Genomic DNA, 19,784 nt, shown 5'->3' on the forward strand with positions numbered 1-19,784 from the left:
CAATATTAATATCTAAACACTTTTAAGAATTTTTTTTCTCCTATCTATTTTCCACTCTAATCATTCATTTTGTAACATCATTATCATTTAACTCAATAAATTCATTTTATTGTCATCATCTATAATAGTCTTGCATTTGTCATTTATTGTCAATATTAGATGTAGAAGTAGAACTCAAAATATTTAATTAATTAATTAATTAATTATACCATTATCAAAGAAATGAATCGACAATATAAATTTGATATCTTATATAGACACAATTGTCTTCTTCCAATTCCATTTAACTAAATAATATGAATAAAATAACGAATATACATATACACATGCAATGATATGCTTGTTGAAAATTTTTAAAATGAAAAAAATAAATAAATACTCCGGGTGTGCGACGTAAGAGGTGCAATATATCAAAACTTATATATACACCTACAATGATGTACACTTTGTGTGTACATTTCTTTGAGGGTTTTTTATAATTGTTTTTAGTTTTAATAATATAATCTAAATATGAAATCCTAAATACTAAATCTTAAATGTAAACCTAGGTTCTAAAAAAAATTTTAAAAAAATTATGCATGATGCTCATAAGGTGTGCACCATTGGATGTGTATAATGGAGAAGCCAACCCGAGTGATCTAGCTGAACCTTGGCGGTGGGCTACGAGCGCTGGCGCCTACGCGTCACTTCGAGCTACTTTCCATTGTCTCTCATTATTTTTTCTTTCCCATCGTAAATCCAAGCTTTTTTTTTCCTTCTCACTATAGTTGGGCTCTTGGGCTGCAACATGGGTAATTGTTAATATGGCTCTCCCCGTGAGCATGTAGGTTAACAATCTTTATATATATATATATATATATATATCGATTGCTTGTCCACAACTGAGTGAGCGAGGCGCCTATATATATACTACCACATGAGCACGCTTCCTCAAGCGTGTACGTGGATACACATCGGAGGATGTACAACATATCAAGTTTTTATATATAGAGATTTAATATAGTGCTCACCTCCTTGTGCATGATTCATGCACAACTCTTAGCATTTCCGGGTGCCTAGATCACTTTTGGACACCCTATGTAGGTTGGCCCTCTCAATAGAACACGAGAGGTGAGCATCATATCATTACATATATATGTTGTAGGACTCCCGCTGTGCAACTATGCATAATTTTCATTGTAACATATTTTTTTCAAAAGGAAAATCTTCTGTAGCAGTGACCGATGTGAAATCTATGTTGTAGTAGATATAGAATCGTAGCTACAACAACATGATTGTAATTTGTTTAATTACATTATAGCAGCTAAGAGTTTGTAGCTGTTACACCATAGACTTAACATTGTAGCAACTACGAACTCGTAGTTGCTACAACGTGATTGAACAAATTACAACTATTGTAGCAGGTACAGTTCCATAGTTGTTACAATACAAATTTATCGTTGTATCAACTATAGACTCGTAACTACTACAATGTGATTCATTTTTACATATCAACGCCAAGGTGGATGGTGTTGATTTAATACCAATGTCACATTGGTGTTTGATTACTAGAAATTAACACCACTTTAGTACTAATTTATAAAAATAAGTGCTACCTTATATATAATCAAAAAAGAGAAAAGAGAAAAAAGAATTATTGTAAGTAAACGAAAGAGAAAAATAAAAAATTATATTTTAACCGCATCAGATTGTCCACGTTAATTCCTGATCCAATCAAATTGAATCAAACCCGGATCAAACAAATGATTCGCGATCTGGACCAGGTCTGGTCCATCAGCGGTTCCGTGAGCCCTCCCCCCGGCCGTGCCTTTTCTGTGGCGGAAGCAAGAAGATGGCGAACAGCGATATGTGACGCTCGCCATTCTCGCAATCACGATCACAGGCACAGATCCGGTGATGTAATCTAGCGATCCCAAGTTGCCAATTTGTTGTTTAAAAATATGCATCAGAATCCAACACGCATCCGAATCACTATTTTAACCTGGTCAATCGCCCTCTCTGCCTCTCTGTCCCCCCGGATTCGTTTCCACGAGCCTTGAGAGAAAAATCGGAGTCGCTGCTCCGATTGCGCGCCTTCTCAGCTTCACGCTTTCCGTCTTCAGGTGGTCAGATCCTCGTTGGGTTTTTTTAAAATTAAATGTTGCGGCATTAGTTGTTGATTTATTGATGCCTGGATTTATCGTCGTCATGTCGAGACAGTGGAATCCGATTCGGGGGTCTGACACGGCTAATCGGATAAGATTTGATCGGGTTTCTGGTTTTGCAGTTCTCGGATTTGCCATATTTATCCATCGGGAGATCGATCGAAGGATGGATTGAGGGGGGCGTCGCCGTCGTCTGATGATGTGTGGGATTTGAGTTGATGGAAACAGCGGTATGGATCTTGATCTTGGTCGGTTTTCTGTTCCGGTTTTGGAATCTGTTCTTGTTCGTTTCCCTTTTTCGGCTTTTCCCCTTTCTTTCTTCGTACCTTTTGACTCTCATTTTTTTTTTTTTTAATTATTGCGGAAGGTGTGTGCAAAGAACAGATTGAGTACTGGGGGTGTTTTACCTCGACCTTACTCGTGGGTTCTTTCATTGAGTAGAAGACCTCCTTTTGGTTGGCAGGTAAATAGTTGCTTCTTGTTTCTCTTGATCTCGCTTCCATTGCAGTTGCAGGCCTCTCTCTTGCTCTCACCTTAGAAAAAATATATATTACACATTTTGATATCATCAATATCAAATTTTGGCTCAGTACAATTCTTATATGGGATTTTGATTCACCCTCTGATGTCAAGTTGATGTCATTTACTTGCTTTTGGTTGAAGCTAGAGCCACCCTTGCCACGTGTTGATAGAAATCGGTTTATTAATCAAATATGTAAGAGTCTTTTGTTTCTCTTGTACTCTGGATTGAAAATTATCAATTGTTAGCTTAAGGATATATGAATTACACAGCTTCGTTTATTGTAGTGAAAATAGACATCTGTATGCTATGGAGAATAAGGAAAGTAAATACTGACATTGTTTTGGTCAAATTATGAGATGAACAGTGTAAAAAGGAAGAGCAAGGTATTGAGTCCATATTCAATCTGCATCCAGATTTGTAGTACATGGTGCCATGTAGCGCTGTTGCATGAGGCTAATAGAGTTTTGAGATACATTATATGATTGATAACTCAATGTAAAATTTCTAGTTAATTTGGTAAAACAGCAATCTTGTTTTTGGATAGCTGAAGTTTAGTACATAAAGGAACTGACATGCGGATGCATTCTCACAAGTTTTAAGTAAACAGGAAGTCCTTTTGAAGGGAGGAATGGAGATTTGCCTATCATGATATATAAAGGTAAAGATATGCACATGTGGTATACTGGATACAAGAATGTTCAAGGTGCTTCCATGAAGGAGGCTACAAAATTAGTTGCAATATGTACCATAATCTCTCCAAGGCTTTGACATCTTTAAGAGACAAGAATATCTCTTTTAGATTCCTTAAATTCCCTTTGTAGATGCAATTATTTCGTTCCATCCAAATTGTCCAAGCCCAAGCTAGTCTTGTTATAATCCAATTGGATAATTGCTACATCAATGATTTTCGATGTCGCTTAGTCTCGATGTGAATGTGAAGCATCGACATTGGCATAATATTGAGTTAGCTAAGCATATAAACGGGTTGGCACATTGGGAGGATGTGTTTGAGGCAGCAAAGTGTTTGTGGCATTGGACTTGCTTGAGTTAACAAGTCCAAATTCGAATGAGGCTCGAATTAGGTTGATTGGGGACACCTGTGGGGCAAATTCTAAAAGCTTGGGGCGGTTACAAGGCAGTTGGGGACACTTGGCAGCCTTCCAAGACAAGTGGCATTCAGACATCCTGCATGCATGTGGCGGTGACACCCGTCAGCATTTAGTGAAGGCAGTTATGCATGACGGTTACTCGAATTTTGCAGCCGTTGTTGTAATGTATTTCATTTATATGGGCCATGAGTTGCACAAGGTATGGACATTCAGAAGTGATGAGCCTTCTTGTGTGTAAGCCATTGGTAGATTTTTCCTCGTATTGTGAACTATCGTGTTAGTGCAAGGTTGGGCAATGTAGTCTGTAAATCATGTATTGCTTTCACTTCTGCCTATGCATGCTTGGTTCTTGCTAGTTGTATTCCTTGAAAACATAATCAAGCAAGACATCAAAATGTGAAAGGGTGATAGACTTGGTGTGCGAGTCTACCCGCACAAGGGTGGGAATATCTGCAATAATCTGTTGCGTTTCATAATCCTGTGACAATTGGTATCAAAGCCAAATTGTGGTTGCTATCGTTGATATTGTAGAAGATTCTAGCAATTCGTCTTCAAGTAACAATGCGGTGCGTGATCGCATTTTGGAACTTGAAATGAGATTGCGACATGTGGAAGGATTACTCGGTGCTCCCTTGGGGTGCCCACTAGAATCGATGTGGCAACAAGTTGAGGGCTTGTTGTGTTTTGTTGAAAGCCATGTTGGTTCTATTGCAGAACTAACAGAATTCGTGGAAAGGCAGACAACTTCTTTGGGCGAAGATCTCAAATCCAAGGTGGGAGGATTCGAGCTTGAGATGAATTTATTGAAGAAGGCGGTTGGGGCTGGGTGAATGTCTCTTCTTCTTCATCAAAATTCAAAGTCCTTGAACCAATGGCATTCTCAAGAACTCCGTAGTGCCAAGGAACTCGAAAATTTCTCGTGGGTTATGGAGACTTATTTCAATACAGCCAAAGTCTAATGTAGAAAAGGTGTCCATCACGAGAATGTATCTGTGTGGTGATGCCAAATTATGGTGGTTGTTGGTTCGCCTATCAGATGATGCTAGTGCCAACAGAGAGAAGATAAGCACTTGAGATGCACTAAAAATGGAATTGAAAGATCAATTCCTTCCTTGCAATACTATGTGGCTTGCAAGGGATGCCCTTCGAAAGTTGAAACATATTGGATCCACGAGAGAGTATGTGAAGGAATTCAATTCCTTAATGTTTGTGACATGTTAGAGGAGGACAAACTGTTCAATTTCTTGGTTGGAATGCAACCTTGGGCCCAAGCAGAATTGAGACGCCAAGGGGTCAAGGATTTGCCTCCCACCATTGTTGTTGCCATTGACTGGTTGACTTTAAATCAATCAGTGTGCCGAGTTCTGAAACAAAGAAGCACATGGGCAAGGACAAGGAGAAGACAAAGTTTGTGAAATCTGAGAAGTTCAAGAAGAAGGTGTTGAATCGAAAAGATGGTGAAACTGTTGCCAAAGAAACAAAAGAAACGTCTGTGATAGACCGATTCAAAAGGGGATGCTTCATTTGTAATGGAGATCACAAAATGCGAGATTGTCCAAAGAGAGGAAAGTTGATGGAGTTGGTGGCGGAACAGGATCATGAAGCGAACGAGGAGGGACCTTCACGGGTCAATCCTTTGCAATTGTTAGGGGCATTGCATGCAGAAAAGTCCAATAATCATAAGGGCTTGATGTATGTGAGTGTCCTTATCAATGGGCAGAATGTGATGGCAATGGTTGATACTGGTGCCACTCATAACTTTGTGGCTGATCGGGAAGTCCAAAGGTTGGGCTTAGACTTTGTCTCCGCAAGCAAGTCACATCAAAGCCGTGAATTCAGAAGCAAAACCAATTAAGGGAGTGACCAATGCGTGTGGGTTGATGGTGGTTCCCCTTGATGATTTCGACATTATCCTTGGAAATGAGTTTTTGGTTACGGCGCATGTGGCTGTCATGCCCCATCTAGGCGGCTTGTTGATTGCCGATGAAAATTGCCCCTCATTCGTGCAAGGCGTCTATGATGTGGGTAAGCCGAAGAATAAGAAGTCTGGGTTGCTTTCGGCTATGCAGGTTGAGTGGGGATTGAAGCATGGTGAGTGCACGTATCTTGTTGCACTTGTTGAAACTAAGCCTGATGTGTTCCAAGATGTGTCGGATGTTGTGGCAGATGTGCTTGATGAGTTTGGTGATGTGATGCCACCCGATTTACCCAAAGTGTTACCTCCTAGAAGGGTTGTGGATCACAAGATCGAACTAGAGCTGGGTGCCATTGTACCTGCGAAAGCCCCTTATCGTATGTGTCCTATGGAGTTGGCAGAATTAAGGAAACAGTTGGGAGAATTGTTGGATGTAGGGTTGGTTCAACCATCTAAAGCTCCTTTTGGATCGCCTGTCTTTTTCCAAAAGAAGCAAGATGGATCGCTGCGGATGTGTGTAGATTATTGGGCTTTGAATAATGTACCAAATGATCTATTTGTGTAACAAGGTATGGGTCTTATGAATTCCTTGTTAGGCCATTTGGTTTGAGAAATGCGTCTGCCACATTTCTGTAACTTGATGAATGATGTGTTGCTGGAGTTCTTGGATCAATTTGTTGTGGTATATTTGGATGACATTGTAGTGTATAGTGATTCGTTGGATGATCACTTGAAGCACTTGAGGGCGGTATTCTTGCGTCTTAGAGAATACCAACTGTATGTGAAAAAAGAGAAGTGCAAGTTTTGTTGTGATGAGATTGCATTCCTTTGTCACATTGTAAGCCAAGGAAGAATTCGGATGGATGGTTCCAAAGTGAGGGCAATCTGAGATTGGTCTGCCCAACGAAGGTGACAGAATTAAGATCTTCCTCGGGGTTGGCTAATTATTATCGATGTTTCATCAAAGAGTACTCTCGAATCGTTGCGCCTTTGACGGATCTGTTGAAGAAGGATGGGAAGTATGTATGGTCGGAGCAATGTGGTGATGCCTTCGATAAGTTAAAAGTGGTAGTAGCCTTAGAGTCGGTGCTGAAACTTCCCGAATTTGAGAAGTTATTTAAGGTATACACTAATGCATCTGATTGTGTATTTGGAGGAGTTCTTATGCAAGAAAAACATCCTATCGCCTTCGAAAGAAGAAAGTTTAAAGAGGCAGAGTTGAGATATTCTATCCATGAGAAGGAGATGACTGCTGTGGTGAACTGTTCAGAAGCTTGGCAACACTACTTGTTGGGCACTAAGTTTGTGGTGGTCACTGACAATGTGGCCAACAATTACTTCAAAACCCAAAAGAAGTTGTCTCCAAAACAGGCTCGATCGTAGGAATTCTTAAGTGAATTCGATTTTGAGTGGGTGCATAAGCCAAGTAAACATAATGAAGTTGATGATGCTTTGAGTAGGAAAGAGGTGCATGACTATGTTGCTGCTTTGACTTTGTTGGAATTTGATTTCTATGACGTGTACAAGAGGTGATTGGGCAAGACTTGGCATTTCAGAAACTACTCGATCAAGTGAAGGCTGGTGAACTTTGCAAGTATTGGATTGAGGATGGGATTCTGTATGCAAAAGGAAGTAGGGCCTTTATTCCAAATGGTTCTCTTCGAAATGAACTGTTGAGGGAGACTCATGATTTTCAATGGGCGGGTCTTCCGAGTGTGGATGGCTTTATTGACTAGGCATTACTATTGGCCGAAGATGGAAAATGATGTTGAGAAATATGTGAAGACTTGTCTAGTGTGTCAATAGAGCGGACCAAGGAGGCGGGTTTGTTACCGCCCCTGCCTATTCCGGAGAGACCATGGCAATCTGTCTCAATGGATTTCATCCTTGGATTTCCGAAAGTGAATGGGATAGTGTCGATACTTGTGGTGGTGGACATGTTTTCAAAATATGCTATCTTCATTGTTGCTCCGAAAGTGTGTACGACTGAGTATACTGTAGACTTGTTCTTTAAGAACGTTATCAAGTATTTTGGGGTGCCTCAAGACATTTGTGAGTGATCGAGATAATCGGTTTATTGGGAGGTTTTGGACAACATTGTTCAATATGATGGGGTCTGAGCTGAAGTTTTCCACTGCCAATCATCCTCAAATTGATGGGTAGATGGAAAGGATCAATCAATTGCTCGAGGAATACTTGAGACACTTTGTCACAGCAAGTCAGAAAAATTGGTTAAGTTTTCTTGATGTCGCTCAATTTTCCTATAACTTGCGCAAAGCTTCTTTGATAGGAATGAGTCCTTTTGAGTTAGTGTATGAGTTTCAGCCTACTGCTCCTCACGAGATTGCTTTGCAACGAAGTGGTGGTGCTTGTATAGCAGCACACAGATTTGCTAGGACAAAGCCAGAGTTGTATGATGAAGCGAAGGACAGTTTGGCTAAGGCACAAAGGCGAATGAAGAAGTATGCTGACAAAGGAAGGCGCGATGTTGAGTTTCAGGTTGGGGAGAGAAACGAGTTCCTCCGATGATCAGATTTGAGACGAACCGAAAGTTAGCCAAAATTTTAGATCTTTGAACTTTGGGCCAAAGTAAGAAGAATCGAAGAACATATTACTTGGTTCAATGGGAAGGTGAAGCAGAGGAAGATGCTACTTGGGAAAAGAGTGTGAATTTGTGGCAGTTTGAGGATGCCATTGCAAAGTACTTGGAGTTGAGAGATGCGAGTACAACTCCAATGAGGATGTCGAGTTCTTCAGGTGGGGGAGGTTTGTCACATCAATGCCTTTTGATGTCACTTAGTCTCGATGTGAATGTGGAGCATCGAGACGTGTGAGTGCCATACACAGGGCTGAGTGCATGCGGCATTGGCACAATATTGAGTTGGCTAAGCATATAAACGGGTTGGCACATTGGGAGGAGGTGTTTAAGGCAAGGTTTAAAATTTCGACCGTGCCAAGGTTTCGGTCTCAGACCCGAACGATACGGTTTCTGTATCGTATCGTGCTGTGCCGATACAGTTTCGATATTTTTTATTTATCTATAGTAATTATAAGATAAATATGTTTATTGTGTATGATCCGGTGGTAAGGACGGGGGACCCTCATGGGCGGAGGGTCAAAGATACATGGAGGTCAACCCCAAGTTCGCGCCGAACGGAAGCATGCCGGGCTGAACGGAAGCATGCCGGGCTGGACGGAAGGATGCCGCGCCGAACGGAAGCATGCCGGGCCGAACGGAAGCATGCAGGCCGAACGGAAGCATGCCAGGCCGAACGGAAGGATGTCGGGCCGACCTGACATTCGGCCAGGAGCTTCCCGGGCCGGACAAAAGGCAACCCGACCATGGGCGGGTTTCCGACGCTCATAGTGAAAAGGGTCACCGGGCCGAGCGGATAGCCCGCTCGGCCGAAGCATAAAGCATCGTTGCTGTGGAACACTCTCAGCTGAGCACCCGGTCAGACCGATACTTACGCTCGGTCGGACCTATGGCGTCAAGAAAAAGGAGACAAAGGCAAGGGGACATTAGGGAACGCCATTTTCTGACAGTAGGCATGTTCGACGACCAGGCAATACATAAAATATTACGACGGAAGGACCTGCTGTCCCATCAAAGAGGTGATCAGACTGTATAGTATGGTGTCAGGCATGTTCCTCTGACAAGCCCATGCTAAGGTATGGTACCAGGACACGTGTACGCCTCGGTAGGTGTGCCCGAGCCTCCCCACAGCTCTATGTAAGAGCCTTCATACTTCGCCGGAGGTATGCATTCTTAGATATTCGAAGTCACCTCTTTGTTGCCCACTTGCCTGACTTGAGCGTCGGAGGATCATCGCCGGGAATCCCTTCCCGGCCCGACTTCTTTGCAGGTTCGCCGGAGCGCCGTCCGACCGGCCGAAGATCTACGTTAGCGACAAGGAGAGCGCCACGTGCCCAGCGTCCATTGATTCAGCGATTCGGACAGGATCAGTGTATATAAAAATAAGTTGTATATTGATTTATTATAAATTCTCAATTATTGAATAATTTAATATTGTTAGAAAAAATAATTAAAAATAGTTTTATTTAAATAGAATTGATATATTAATAATTCAAATTAAAATGAAAATATCTATAATAATAATAATAATAATAATAAGTACATAAATTAATACAAGATATTACTTTATATTAATAATAATATTATAAATTAACTAATTATTCATTTAATTAATTATTAATTAAATAATATATATTTTAAATAGTAAAAAATATCAAGTAAAAAAATTTAAAAAAAATACAAAAAAATCAGAATATAAATATAATTTTTTAGAATTTTTTAAAATTATTTTAGAATTTTTTAAAATTATTTTAGAATTTTTTAAAATTTTAAATGAAATTTAAAATAATAAAAAATATATTGGAATATAAATAAGAATTATTATATATTTTTTAAAATTTTTAAATGAAATTTAAAACATTATTTTTTCAGAATATTAATTAATAAAATTTATTTAATTTATTTTAATTTTAAATATATTTTTTATATATTTTATTTGGATAATTAAATTAGAGTTTATAAAAACCTCTTCGAAATATCACATATCCTCCTTAGGAATTATTTAAATTAATTAAATAAAATAAATAATTATTAAAAAAAGAAAAAAATCGCCTACCTGTGTACGCGAGATTGCCTGCGATCATCGCGGGCGATCCCGCGAGGGGCGTTCGGCGGCGCTGGTTGGACGCCTCCGGCACCGCCAGAAGTGTCTGGCGACCCCGCCGATGCTTTCGGCGCCGTAGAATGCGTCGCGCACGACGCCTTTGGTATCGAAGGCATCACGGGACGCCGCCGGAGGCGTCCCGCGTCTCCTCCAGCGCCGCCGAGACGAGGACGCCTCCCGTACCAATTTCGGCCACTCGGGGGAACGGTAAAAATCGTCCGTGTCGAGCGGCACAGAACAACATTTCAAACCCTGATTTATGGTAGCAAAGTGTTTGCGGTATTGGACTTGCTTGAGTTAACAAGTCCAAATTCGAATTAGGCTGATTGGGGACACCTGTGGGGCCAATTCTGAAAGCTTGGGGCAGTTACAAGGCAGTTGAGGACACTTGGTAGCCTTCCAAGACAAGTGGCATTTAGACATCCTGCATACATATGACGGTGACACCTGTCATCATTCAGTCAAGGCAGTTATGCATTGTGGTTACTCAAATTCTGCAGCCGTTGTTGTAATGCATTTTGTTTATATGGGCCATGAGTTGCACAAGGCATGGACATTCAGAAGTGATAAGCCTTCTTGTGTGTAAGCCATTGGCAGATTTTTCCTTGTATTGTCAGCTATTGTGTTAGTGCAAGGTTGGGCAGTGTAGCTCATAAATCGTGTGTTTCTTTCGTTTCTGCCTATGCATGCTTGGTTCTTGCGAGTTGTATTCCTTGAAAACATAATCAAGCACAAGACATCAAAACGTGAAAGGGTGATAGGCTTGGTGTGCGAGTCTACCCGCACAAGGATAAGAAAATCTGCAATAATCCGCTGTGTTGCATAATCCTTGTGACAATAATCTAGTTGACTCATTTATCTTTTTAGTCCTAAACACCAACCCAAAATTTTATACACTAGAGTTAGTAGTAGTTTACCATATATACCTACATATCTCCTTTGTTTAGTCCACAACCTTTCATGTTAAACTAAACTAAGGGGTCATATTTGTTGGTGCAACCGTGCTCTAAATGGTCAAGTTTGGCTAAGAGTTTTGATCCTTGAACAAAGGGTTTAAGTTAGGTTTTACTTGTGTATTTGATATTTGTGCTAGGTTATGCAAGGACTTGACAAGACCCACATAAAGCTTGCGGTTTGTGACTCGATGGGGTCAAGTGTGGATGATGACTTGGTGCCTTAATGTAGACATGCTCGGTGGCTTGGAGGTTTTGTGGCATTTGGAGAAGGATGGCATGAAGGATCTCAAGGATTGCAGGACGTGAAATATTGAGTGATTTTAGAGAAGCTCGGGAGCATGACTTGCACAACCAAGTTAGTTAACTTAGTGGCTTGAGGTCCGATGGAGTTCAGAGAAAGATAGAGTGAGACATCCAATGTATCGTAGGATAAGGAGCATCAAGGTATAGTGTTGATGATAGTTGGAGATGGCAAACTATGTAGGTAAGGAGTGAATGATGACACATGGAGCGAGTCGTGGGCTTAGTGCATCCTAAGGACTTTAGACTGGATGAGAGATGTCCTTATGGGTAAAGTCAAGTGCCTTAAGGTAAATCCTTAGGTGAGTTGTGAGAGTCGTGCGATCTGTACTTCATGTTTAGGGTAGCACTTGAATTGACGAAAACTCGATCATTAGCATAACATAGTGGAGGATTGGAGGGATTTCTGAGTGATTGATGAGCAGAGTCAACTCAAACTTGATGGCTTGCCAACAAAATGTGTTTGTTCAGAGCCGAATCAACTCAAATGGAATGGTAGGCAATCGACTTAAAGACAACTTGAAAGATATATAAGGAGAACCAAGGAAAGTTCTTGAGGGTTGGTGAATTTTGAGCAAATGTTTATGTATTTCTTGAGCTTCCTTGTTGTATTCGTAGCATAGTTTTTTTCATACTTGTCTTGTACTTTTTGTAAGAGGTTTCATATCATAGTTCTTTTTCACCTCTGAGAGGTATCCGAAAATGAGAAAGGATAGTAGGATCAGGAATACTCGTGAAGAGTCATAGAACGTGAAGTAGAAACGATATTTCCAAACCACGTTACATTGATTTTGTTAGCATTGACTTGCTTATTATTTCCATTGTGTTGAACCTTGCTACAACAAGTACACATTTGTATATGCATGTCATTATTCATCCCTCTCTGGCCATTCAACAACATAACCTATAAGTCCTACCAATATTGTCTCCCACTTGAGGCTTAGGACTTAACATTCAACTAAAAGACAGCTCGGTGCACAAAGCTCCCACCATGTAGGGTCCTGGGGAAAAATCCATTGTACACAACTTTACCCTACTTTTTGCAAGAGGTTGTTTCTAAGATTCGAACCCGTGACCTTGTGGTCATAAAGCAACAACTTTACCGTTGCACCAAGGCTCCCCTTCAAGATCTAACATTCAACTCATAGTATAAAATCATACCTAAGTGACAACATCTAAGGTTTGGAGTTTTTGTTATTAAATTGGCAAGCGATGCTTTCCAAAAATTCACACCGTTTTGAATTATGGCTACTCTAATTCGAATTGTAACAAAGTGCCATGATGATGAGAGAGTTAATCTATATTCACTATGTTTTAAATTATGGCTACCCTAATACCAATTGTGACAAATTTCCAAGATGATAAGAGAATTGATTAACTTTGTTAGACCCAACCACTGATTGAAAATGTTACTTGGACTTCTTTAAGCTTATAAACTTAATTAGTTAATTCTTGATGTGAAACTAGACTCGTAGGTCATGACTCCAATCCACATTGTTATTCTTTAATTATTATGGTTGATCTAGTCAAGTTCGATGGTGACACCAACAAACAGTAGTATTAAAATGGTTTAAAATTATAATTTAATGTGCTTCAATATTTGGCTTATCTTTATTCTATTATATATATATATATATTGGGTACATAAAAATACACTTCAATTTGTCAATATATTCTTCTTTCCTTTTGTTATAGTAGTATATCCCTTGATTATCTCTCTAAGATTTCCATTATTATTGTATATATCCCTTGTAAATATTGTTGTTTTCTTCCTACATTAGACCCTAGGATTAAGGGATTTGATAAGCTATAATTATGACTGTATCTCTTTATATATTTTTGCAAAAGGTCATACACTAACTTTGGGCGCCCCACACGGCCGGCCCTATAGCCATCTATAGAGAGGTAAATCAGGAAACCGAGCAAGCCACCACATGAGACGGTATTTCCGTCAGCTTCGTCGGGAATCGACCCTTGCCCATTTCTACAAATATATCATATGGTGACCAACTCGACTATATGCCCTAGGGGTATTTCTTCCTATATTAGACCTTAGGATTAAGGGATTTGATAATTTTTGATGTTTATATTGTAATCCTCTTACTGAAATGAGACAGAAAAATATTTTAAGAAATTCTCGTTTATTTCTTTGTCACAATTATGACCATTCGATGTATCTAGAGTTAGTGGGACTAGTCTGTATTATTTTAACCAAAAGATAACAATTACCACATATATGATAGCATATATGGCTAACATAACACATGTATAATAATTAAGAGTCTTCAATGATGTAGTGATCTTAACTAGAATAATTACTATGCTAGTAAAATGTTCTTGAATATAATCCTTATATCCTTAAACTAAAAATATTATAAGATACTGGAGTTCATGAAGATGAAGTGAAAATTATAAAGAGTTTCAAGGACAAAGAAACATGTTAGGGTCATAGTATTATTGTGCCTTGTGACATAAATGGGTCAAAAAATGGTAGCAAAAGGCGGAATCTGCCACCCCAGCGGTCCCACATGGTCGCCCCACAACCATCTGTGAGGAGGTAAATTGGGAAGTTGAAGTTGGCCACTGTAGGGAGAGCTTTTTTTCTCGACTTTGCCGAGATTCGAATCCTTGCCCTCTGGTAGCAACTCCAACTCTGCCTTGCACTAACCAACTCAACCATACCCCGGAGGCATAAATGAGCCAAAAAAGCCTCTAGAGGGAGTATGTAAAGATTGATATTATTCTGATAGATGAGAAGATGTAAAGAGGAACTTTTAAAAGTTTGGCATATCGTCAAGAGAGGAGAAACATGAATTGGAAGAGAAAATGGCTAATCTATCTATGAAGAAGTTGCACCCTACAAAGAGATTGTAAGTGTAGAAAATAAATAATGAAATTATAATTTCAGCATCTATCTTAAAAGGAGGAATGTCAGAAGAGTTGAATTTGTATTTGTTTCCTTCTAGAAGAAAAATGTAAAAGTAAGCCAATGATTATGAGAGGAGATTTTGACAGAGACAAACAAAAATTATTTTATGTTAAATAATGAAATAAAAAATAAATCCAAAGATGAAGTGAAAATTATGAAAGGTTTCAAAGAAAAAGAAACCTGTTAGGATTAAAGTATTGTGCCTTGTGACGTGAACGAGCCAAGAAAAAGCCTAGGAGTGTGTAAAGGTTAATATTATTCTAATAGATGAGAAGATGTAAAGACGAACTTTTAAAAGTTTTAACATATAGTCAAGAGAGGAGAAATATGAATTGGGAGAGAAAATGGCTGATCTATCTATGAAGAAGTTGCACCCTATAAAGAGATCAGTAAGTGTCGAAAATAAAATGAGGTCAGAGTTTCGCCATCTATCTCAAAAGAAGGAAGTTGAATTTCTATTTGTTTCCTTCTAAAAGAAAATGTAAAAGTAAGCCAACGATTCCGAGAGGACATTTTGGCAGATACAAACAAAAACTAATTTTATCTTAAATAATGAAATAAAAAATAGATAAAAAGATGAATAAAAATGAAAATTGATAATGAACCATATGATCAAGGGCAGAGGCAAATAGGACGAGAGATGACTAAAAAAATGGTGAAAATGCTTTTAAATTTTAGCTTTTGACTACTGCCTGATCCTTTTTTTTTCCTGCTTGCTCCTTTTGTTCTTTTAATTTTGTTAATAAGAGGCACTTTTTTTTGTCTATCCACTTCTCTATGCCTGATCTTATTGTAGTCTTCCTCATGCCTGGACAATATTGAGGTTGATGCAGAAATATTGCACAAGGGAGACAAAGAAGATGAACCTGTCACGAATCGCTACCCCTCCAGCCTCTCATAGGTAGTCACCATCTTCTGAGAGTTCTCTATAGCCATTAGCTCTAAATATGCCGTGCTCCGGTTGTGGATGAGGACTTGATATTTAAGAAACTTCTTGTTGTAGAAGGGACAGAAAAATGCCCATTAGTTCCTCATACTTGGCCATTTCCACCACCTCTTGATTTGGAGAGGACAAGGTGTGGAAGTCATTGAGAGATTGAGGATTGGAGGATGATGTGGTTGGCATTGGAAAAGGAGAGGCAAACTGAGAAAGTGCAAATGAGTGGATACTTGTGCTACAAAGGCTAATACGATGAAGGGTTTTGTTTGAGGCAAATATTGGTCTGATGTTCTTCCTAACAGCAATGGAGATGGAGTTTGGGTAGTTGAGGTTTCAGATACGTCATAGGAGATGAGGTAGATTGACTTGTACATAAGATAGAAAGATGTCATTACATAAAATCCATGATCTCCTGTTGAGATTGACAAATATAAAATTCTAATTCCTCTGTAGACAAGTTGATAGGAACAAAATTTTATAGTTCTTATCAAAAGAGAACAGTTACACCTGTATATTAGAATCTTACATAGCACTGAATAAACATTCCACATGGGACTGAACCCATATATCCTATTACTCATATAGCTGTTAACTCAGCGGTCTCGAATTACTGTTGGTTCTGTGGCTATAGTATCTCGTAAAATTAGTTCTATTGCACTTTGATCCAACACAAGATAGATCTGTGAATTTAATTGACAACTTTACAGGGTCTGGTGCCTTGGTTTGTGATCTCATGAGAGAAGGAAATATAAAGTAGAGGATTTTGTATTAATAGTACATGAAATAGAGCAATAAGATGGGACCTCTTTAATAGACTTTTAAATTTATTTCTTCTCATAAGACTTAGGTATGATACAGTAAATTTTTTCCAAGCGAAGTAGAAGCCTAGCTAGTGATGGAGAGGGGTCAACACCTTCAATCCTACATGATCAAGTTGGGGTACCTTAATAGGCCTACATGTAGTGGACATTGCCATCCAGGTGGCTAGCCATTTTGGGTAGTGATCTCCACTCCTACATACAGTTTCAAAGCCAACCTATTGGTTCATGGGTGTTGGGTTCCTAATGCGCTATGGTTTGTCCCAGTTCAATTAGTCATCTTTGGTTTGGGACAGGGAGAAGGATGTAGATCTAGCGTAATGAGGATCTACATTGTTGGTTTGATTCGTTGAGCAAGGTACATGACCCATGCTACCTAGCTACCCTAGTCTAGGTACCAAGTGAGGCAAGGATACTCAGATTCGTTGAGTGAGGTATAGGGCTAGTGTAATTGTGGGATGAGCAGCTGCTTCAGTCCTACATGACCAAGTTGGGGGATCTTGATATATGTAGTGGACATCCCCACCAGTGGTTAGTACATCAACTTCCTTCATTAGTTAAGTCATCAAGATATCCATTACTAATCATTAACTAATGTATACATGTAGTCAGTATATTGTTCAAGGCTGTGCACTGACTCAACCAAAATATTCAAGGATGTTTATGAATGAATATTGATTGTATTAGAACCTACCACTGTTTACACTGTGTTTTGAAGAAGTGGAGATAAAACTTTTCTGTGATACATTTTTTTGTAAATCATTTATTGACTACAATGCCTCTCTATGAAACCAATATTATGGGACTCAATTGAGGTAGTTTTCTTTTGGGAACTATTTAGTACTTCTATATCCTTGAGGTTATTCTTGTTCCTTATGAACTGAACATTATTTGAACAATTCGCACTTTACAAATTTGCAGGTTATGCATATTCTTGAGTATAGAAGTAGAAAGTTCTGTCATTTCAAGTGAAATGGGAACAAAGATTTCTATTGAAGAAAGTGCTAGAAACAACCAACTGTGCGCAAAAAACTTCTCATTTTTTATTTCTGAGAAAATGGAAGAATTTGTAAAAAATACCAAAACTGCAAGTGATCTCAGTGTTAGTTTTGGGTACCAGTGCAGTACCTTTCAGATTAGCTCATCTGAAGCAAGTTCTGAGATGGAATCCTCTCCTAGTTCACATATCCAAGAATCCAACATGAAGATAAGAACCAGTTCTTTCTCCTGTTTGTCTGGTGCCGCACTCAGTGCAAATGCTACCTTGGCAAACACCAACATATGCAATGGTCTCATTGGAGAAGAGATTTTACCAGAACTAGACTCACCACAGTCTTTCAAAAGGGTGTCATCTTCTGCATCTCTCTCAAGACTGGACTTGCATTCATCACCTTCACCATCTGAAAACGGTATCCTCAGTGCTCCCACAAGGGTTCAGTCCTCAAGTTTTCTAAGTGCCATGGATGTGCAAATGGCTGGTGGAGCAGCTGGTGAAGATCGTGTTCAGGCAGTGTGCTCTGAAGAGAATGGATGGCTCTTCTGTGGAGTATATGACGGGTTCAATGGGCGAGATGCGGCTGATTATTTAGCTGTAACCCTTTATGAAAACATAGGCTGCAACTTGTTCTTGTTGGAGTGCAGTATTACTCAAAAAAATGCAGTGAAAAATATTGGCAGTAAGAGTGAGCTGTCCTTTACTATTGAGAGTGGGAACAGATTGGAGTCACTGTACTCTTTGGAGGAAGAGTTCTCATCAGATTCTTTCCAGCTAGGTGTGCTGAATTGCCTTGGTAATTCCTTGCTCCAAGCCGAGAATGATTTTATGTACAGGGTAGAGCAAGAAATGGAAGATAGACCTGACTTAGTTTCAGTCGGTTCTTGTGTCTTAACAGTGCTTCTCCGTGGCATGGACTTATATGTTATGAATCTAGGGGACAGTAGAGCTGTGCTTGCTACAATTTACGCAAAGAATGAAGCACCTCAAGCTATACAGCTAACAGAGAACCACTCACTTGAGAATGAGGCAGAATATAAGAGAATTTTATCTGATCATCCTGATGATCCTTCACCAATTGTGGGTGGGAGAGTGAAAGGAAAATTAAAACTTACACGAGCATTTGGTGTTGGTTACTTGAAGAAGGTACCTGTTTTAGATTTTTAATTAAAAGACAAAACCTTGACCGTTTATGTATCAGTGATTTTTTTGTTAAATATACTTTGCAGAAACATTTGAATGAAGCTCTAATGGGAATTCTTCGTGTTCGTGACCTGCGTAGTCCACCATATGTTCATAATCATCCGTTCACTATGAGTCATAAAGTCTCAGAGAATGACCTGTTTGTTGTTTTGGGCAGTGATGGATTGTTCGACTTCTTCACAAATGATGAAGTTGTGCAACTAGTTCACCAGTATATGCAGGACAATCCATTCGATGACCCAGCAAAACACTTGATCGAGCAGCTTGTGCTACGAGCTGCACAAAATTCTGGTATAACAAATGTACTATAATATGGTTTATCCGCGATGCAAACATTTGATTCAAACAAAGTATTGTGCAGATATGCACCAACTTTTTCCTATTTAATTTTTTTTTTTCGATTTCTAGTTCGACTTAAACTGATTGATTGTATGTCTGAACATAGTTTGAACCTAGTAGGCTTTTTAAGTATGCATAAAATCTGAGATCTCTGTCCATTCTAGGAAAGCCAAGAATTTTAATGATTCTTGTAAGGTTTTTATCTTTAGCTTCTAAAACTATTCATATGTGATTCAGGTTTTTCTGTTGAGGAACTGATGAACATTCCTGTGGGAAGGAGAAGAAAGTACCACGACGATGTGACTGTCATTGTGATCATCCTTGGGAACAAGCAGCGAACCTCAACCGCATCGACATCGTTGTAGAATAGTTGTGTTTGTTATGGTTTGAGAATAATGTTGTGGCATTTTGTATGGCAATGAAACAGTGCTATATGTCTTGGTGTAAATGCTTATGCATTGGTGTTTTGTTATGGCAAACTATCGAGAATGTTCTCTTTTGATTGGGTTCAAGGACAGTGAGTATACATTAGATTAGATCCGACCACGATTCGGAACCGATGGTTCTACGGTTAAGAACTGCTAGTTCAATTGTTCTTCTAAACTATTGGTTCAACGGGTTTTGATAAGTCAACGCTTAACCTTAATTCTCCAACATAGTTATTGTTTATGATTTGGAATTGTCAATTTACGATTTGTCATGGTTCAATATTATTATTAATTTTAAAAATTATAAATTTATATAAAAATATAAAAAAATAACTTGTACTTATTTAAGTTGTATCTATTTTAAAAGAGTATTATGAACATTAGAAGTAAGGTCATTAGTATTTCCTTGTATCTCGGATGTTGAAACTTGCTTGGGTTTATCATTAATAAACTGAATATTGTGATCCTTATTTGAGAATTGAAAGT

General features: G+C 39.0%; 1 protein-coding gene across 5 annotated transcripts; it reads left to right on the forward strand.

The window, feature by feature from the left end:
• Positions 1 to 1,780: 1,780 nt before the first annotated feature.
• LOC121984313 (probable protein phosphatase 2C 39) lies at positions 1,781 to 19,382 on the forward strand. Of its 5 annotated transcripts, XM_042537191.1 has the most exons (7): positions 1,781 to 2,102; positions 2,267 to 2,374; positions 2,512 to 2,607; positions 17,256 to 18,124; positions 18,227 to 18,474; positions 18,558 to 18,822; positions 19,108 to 19,382. In XM_042537191.1, exons 4-7 carry the CDS (start codon positions 17,308 to 17,310, stop codon positions 19,233 to 19,235), a joined length of 1,458 nt encoding a protein of 485 aa, XP_042393125.1. In that variant the 5' UTR covers positions 1,781 to 2,102; positions 2,267 to 2,374; positions 2,512 to 2,607; positions 17,256 to 17,307; the 3' UTR covers positions 19,236 to 19,382. The 5 variants fall into 5 exon arrangements, with proteins under 5 accessions (XP_042393125.1, XP_042393122.1, XP_042393121.1 ...); XM_042537188.1 differs by having other exon boundaries at positions 1,787 to 2,105; positions 17,256 to 18,474; XM_042537187.1 differs by having other exon boundaries at positions 1,787 to 2,102; positions 17,256 to 18,474.
• The last annotated feature ends 402 nt before the right edge of the window (positions 19,383 to 19,784 follow it).

This window comes from Zingiber officinale, chromosome 5B, assembly GCF_018446385.1.
Source record: "Zingiber officinale cultivar Zhangliang chromosome 5B, Zo_v1.1, whole genome shotgun sequence".
Taxonomy (NCBI): domain Eukaryota; kingdom Viridiplantae; phylum Streptophyta; class Magnoliopsida; order Zingiberales; family Zingiberaceae; genus Zingiber; species Zingiber officinale.

What these genes read in the sequence shown, in the direction of transcription:
- LOC121984313 (XM_042537188.1), top strand. Translation starts at nt 17,308, where the DNA reads ATGGGAACAAAGATTTCTATTGAAGAAAGTGCTAGAAACAACCAACTG. An exon ending in GTGTTGGTTACTTGAAGAAG is followed by an intron (nt 18,475 to 18,557) that starts GTACCTGTTTTA and finishes TATACTTTGCAG; the next exon opens with AAACATTTGAATGAAGCTCT. An exon ending in ACGAGCTGCACAAAATTCTG is followed by an intron (nt 18,823 to 19,107) that starts GTATAACAAATG and finishes TATGTGATTCAG; the next exon opens with GTTTTTCTGTTGAGGAACTG.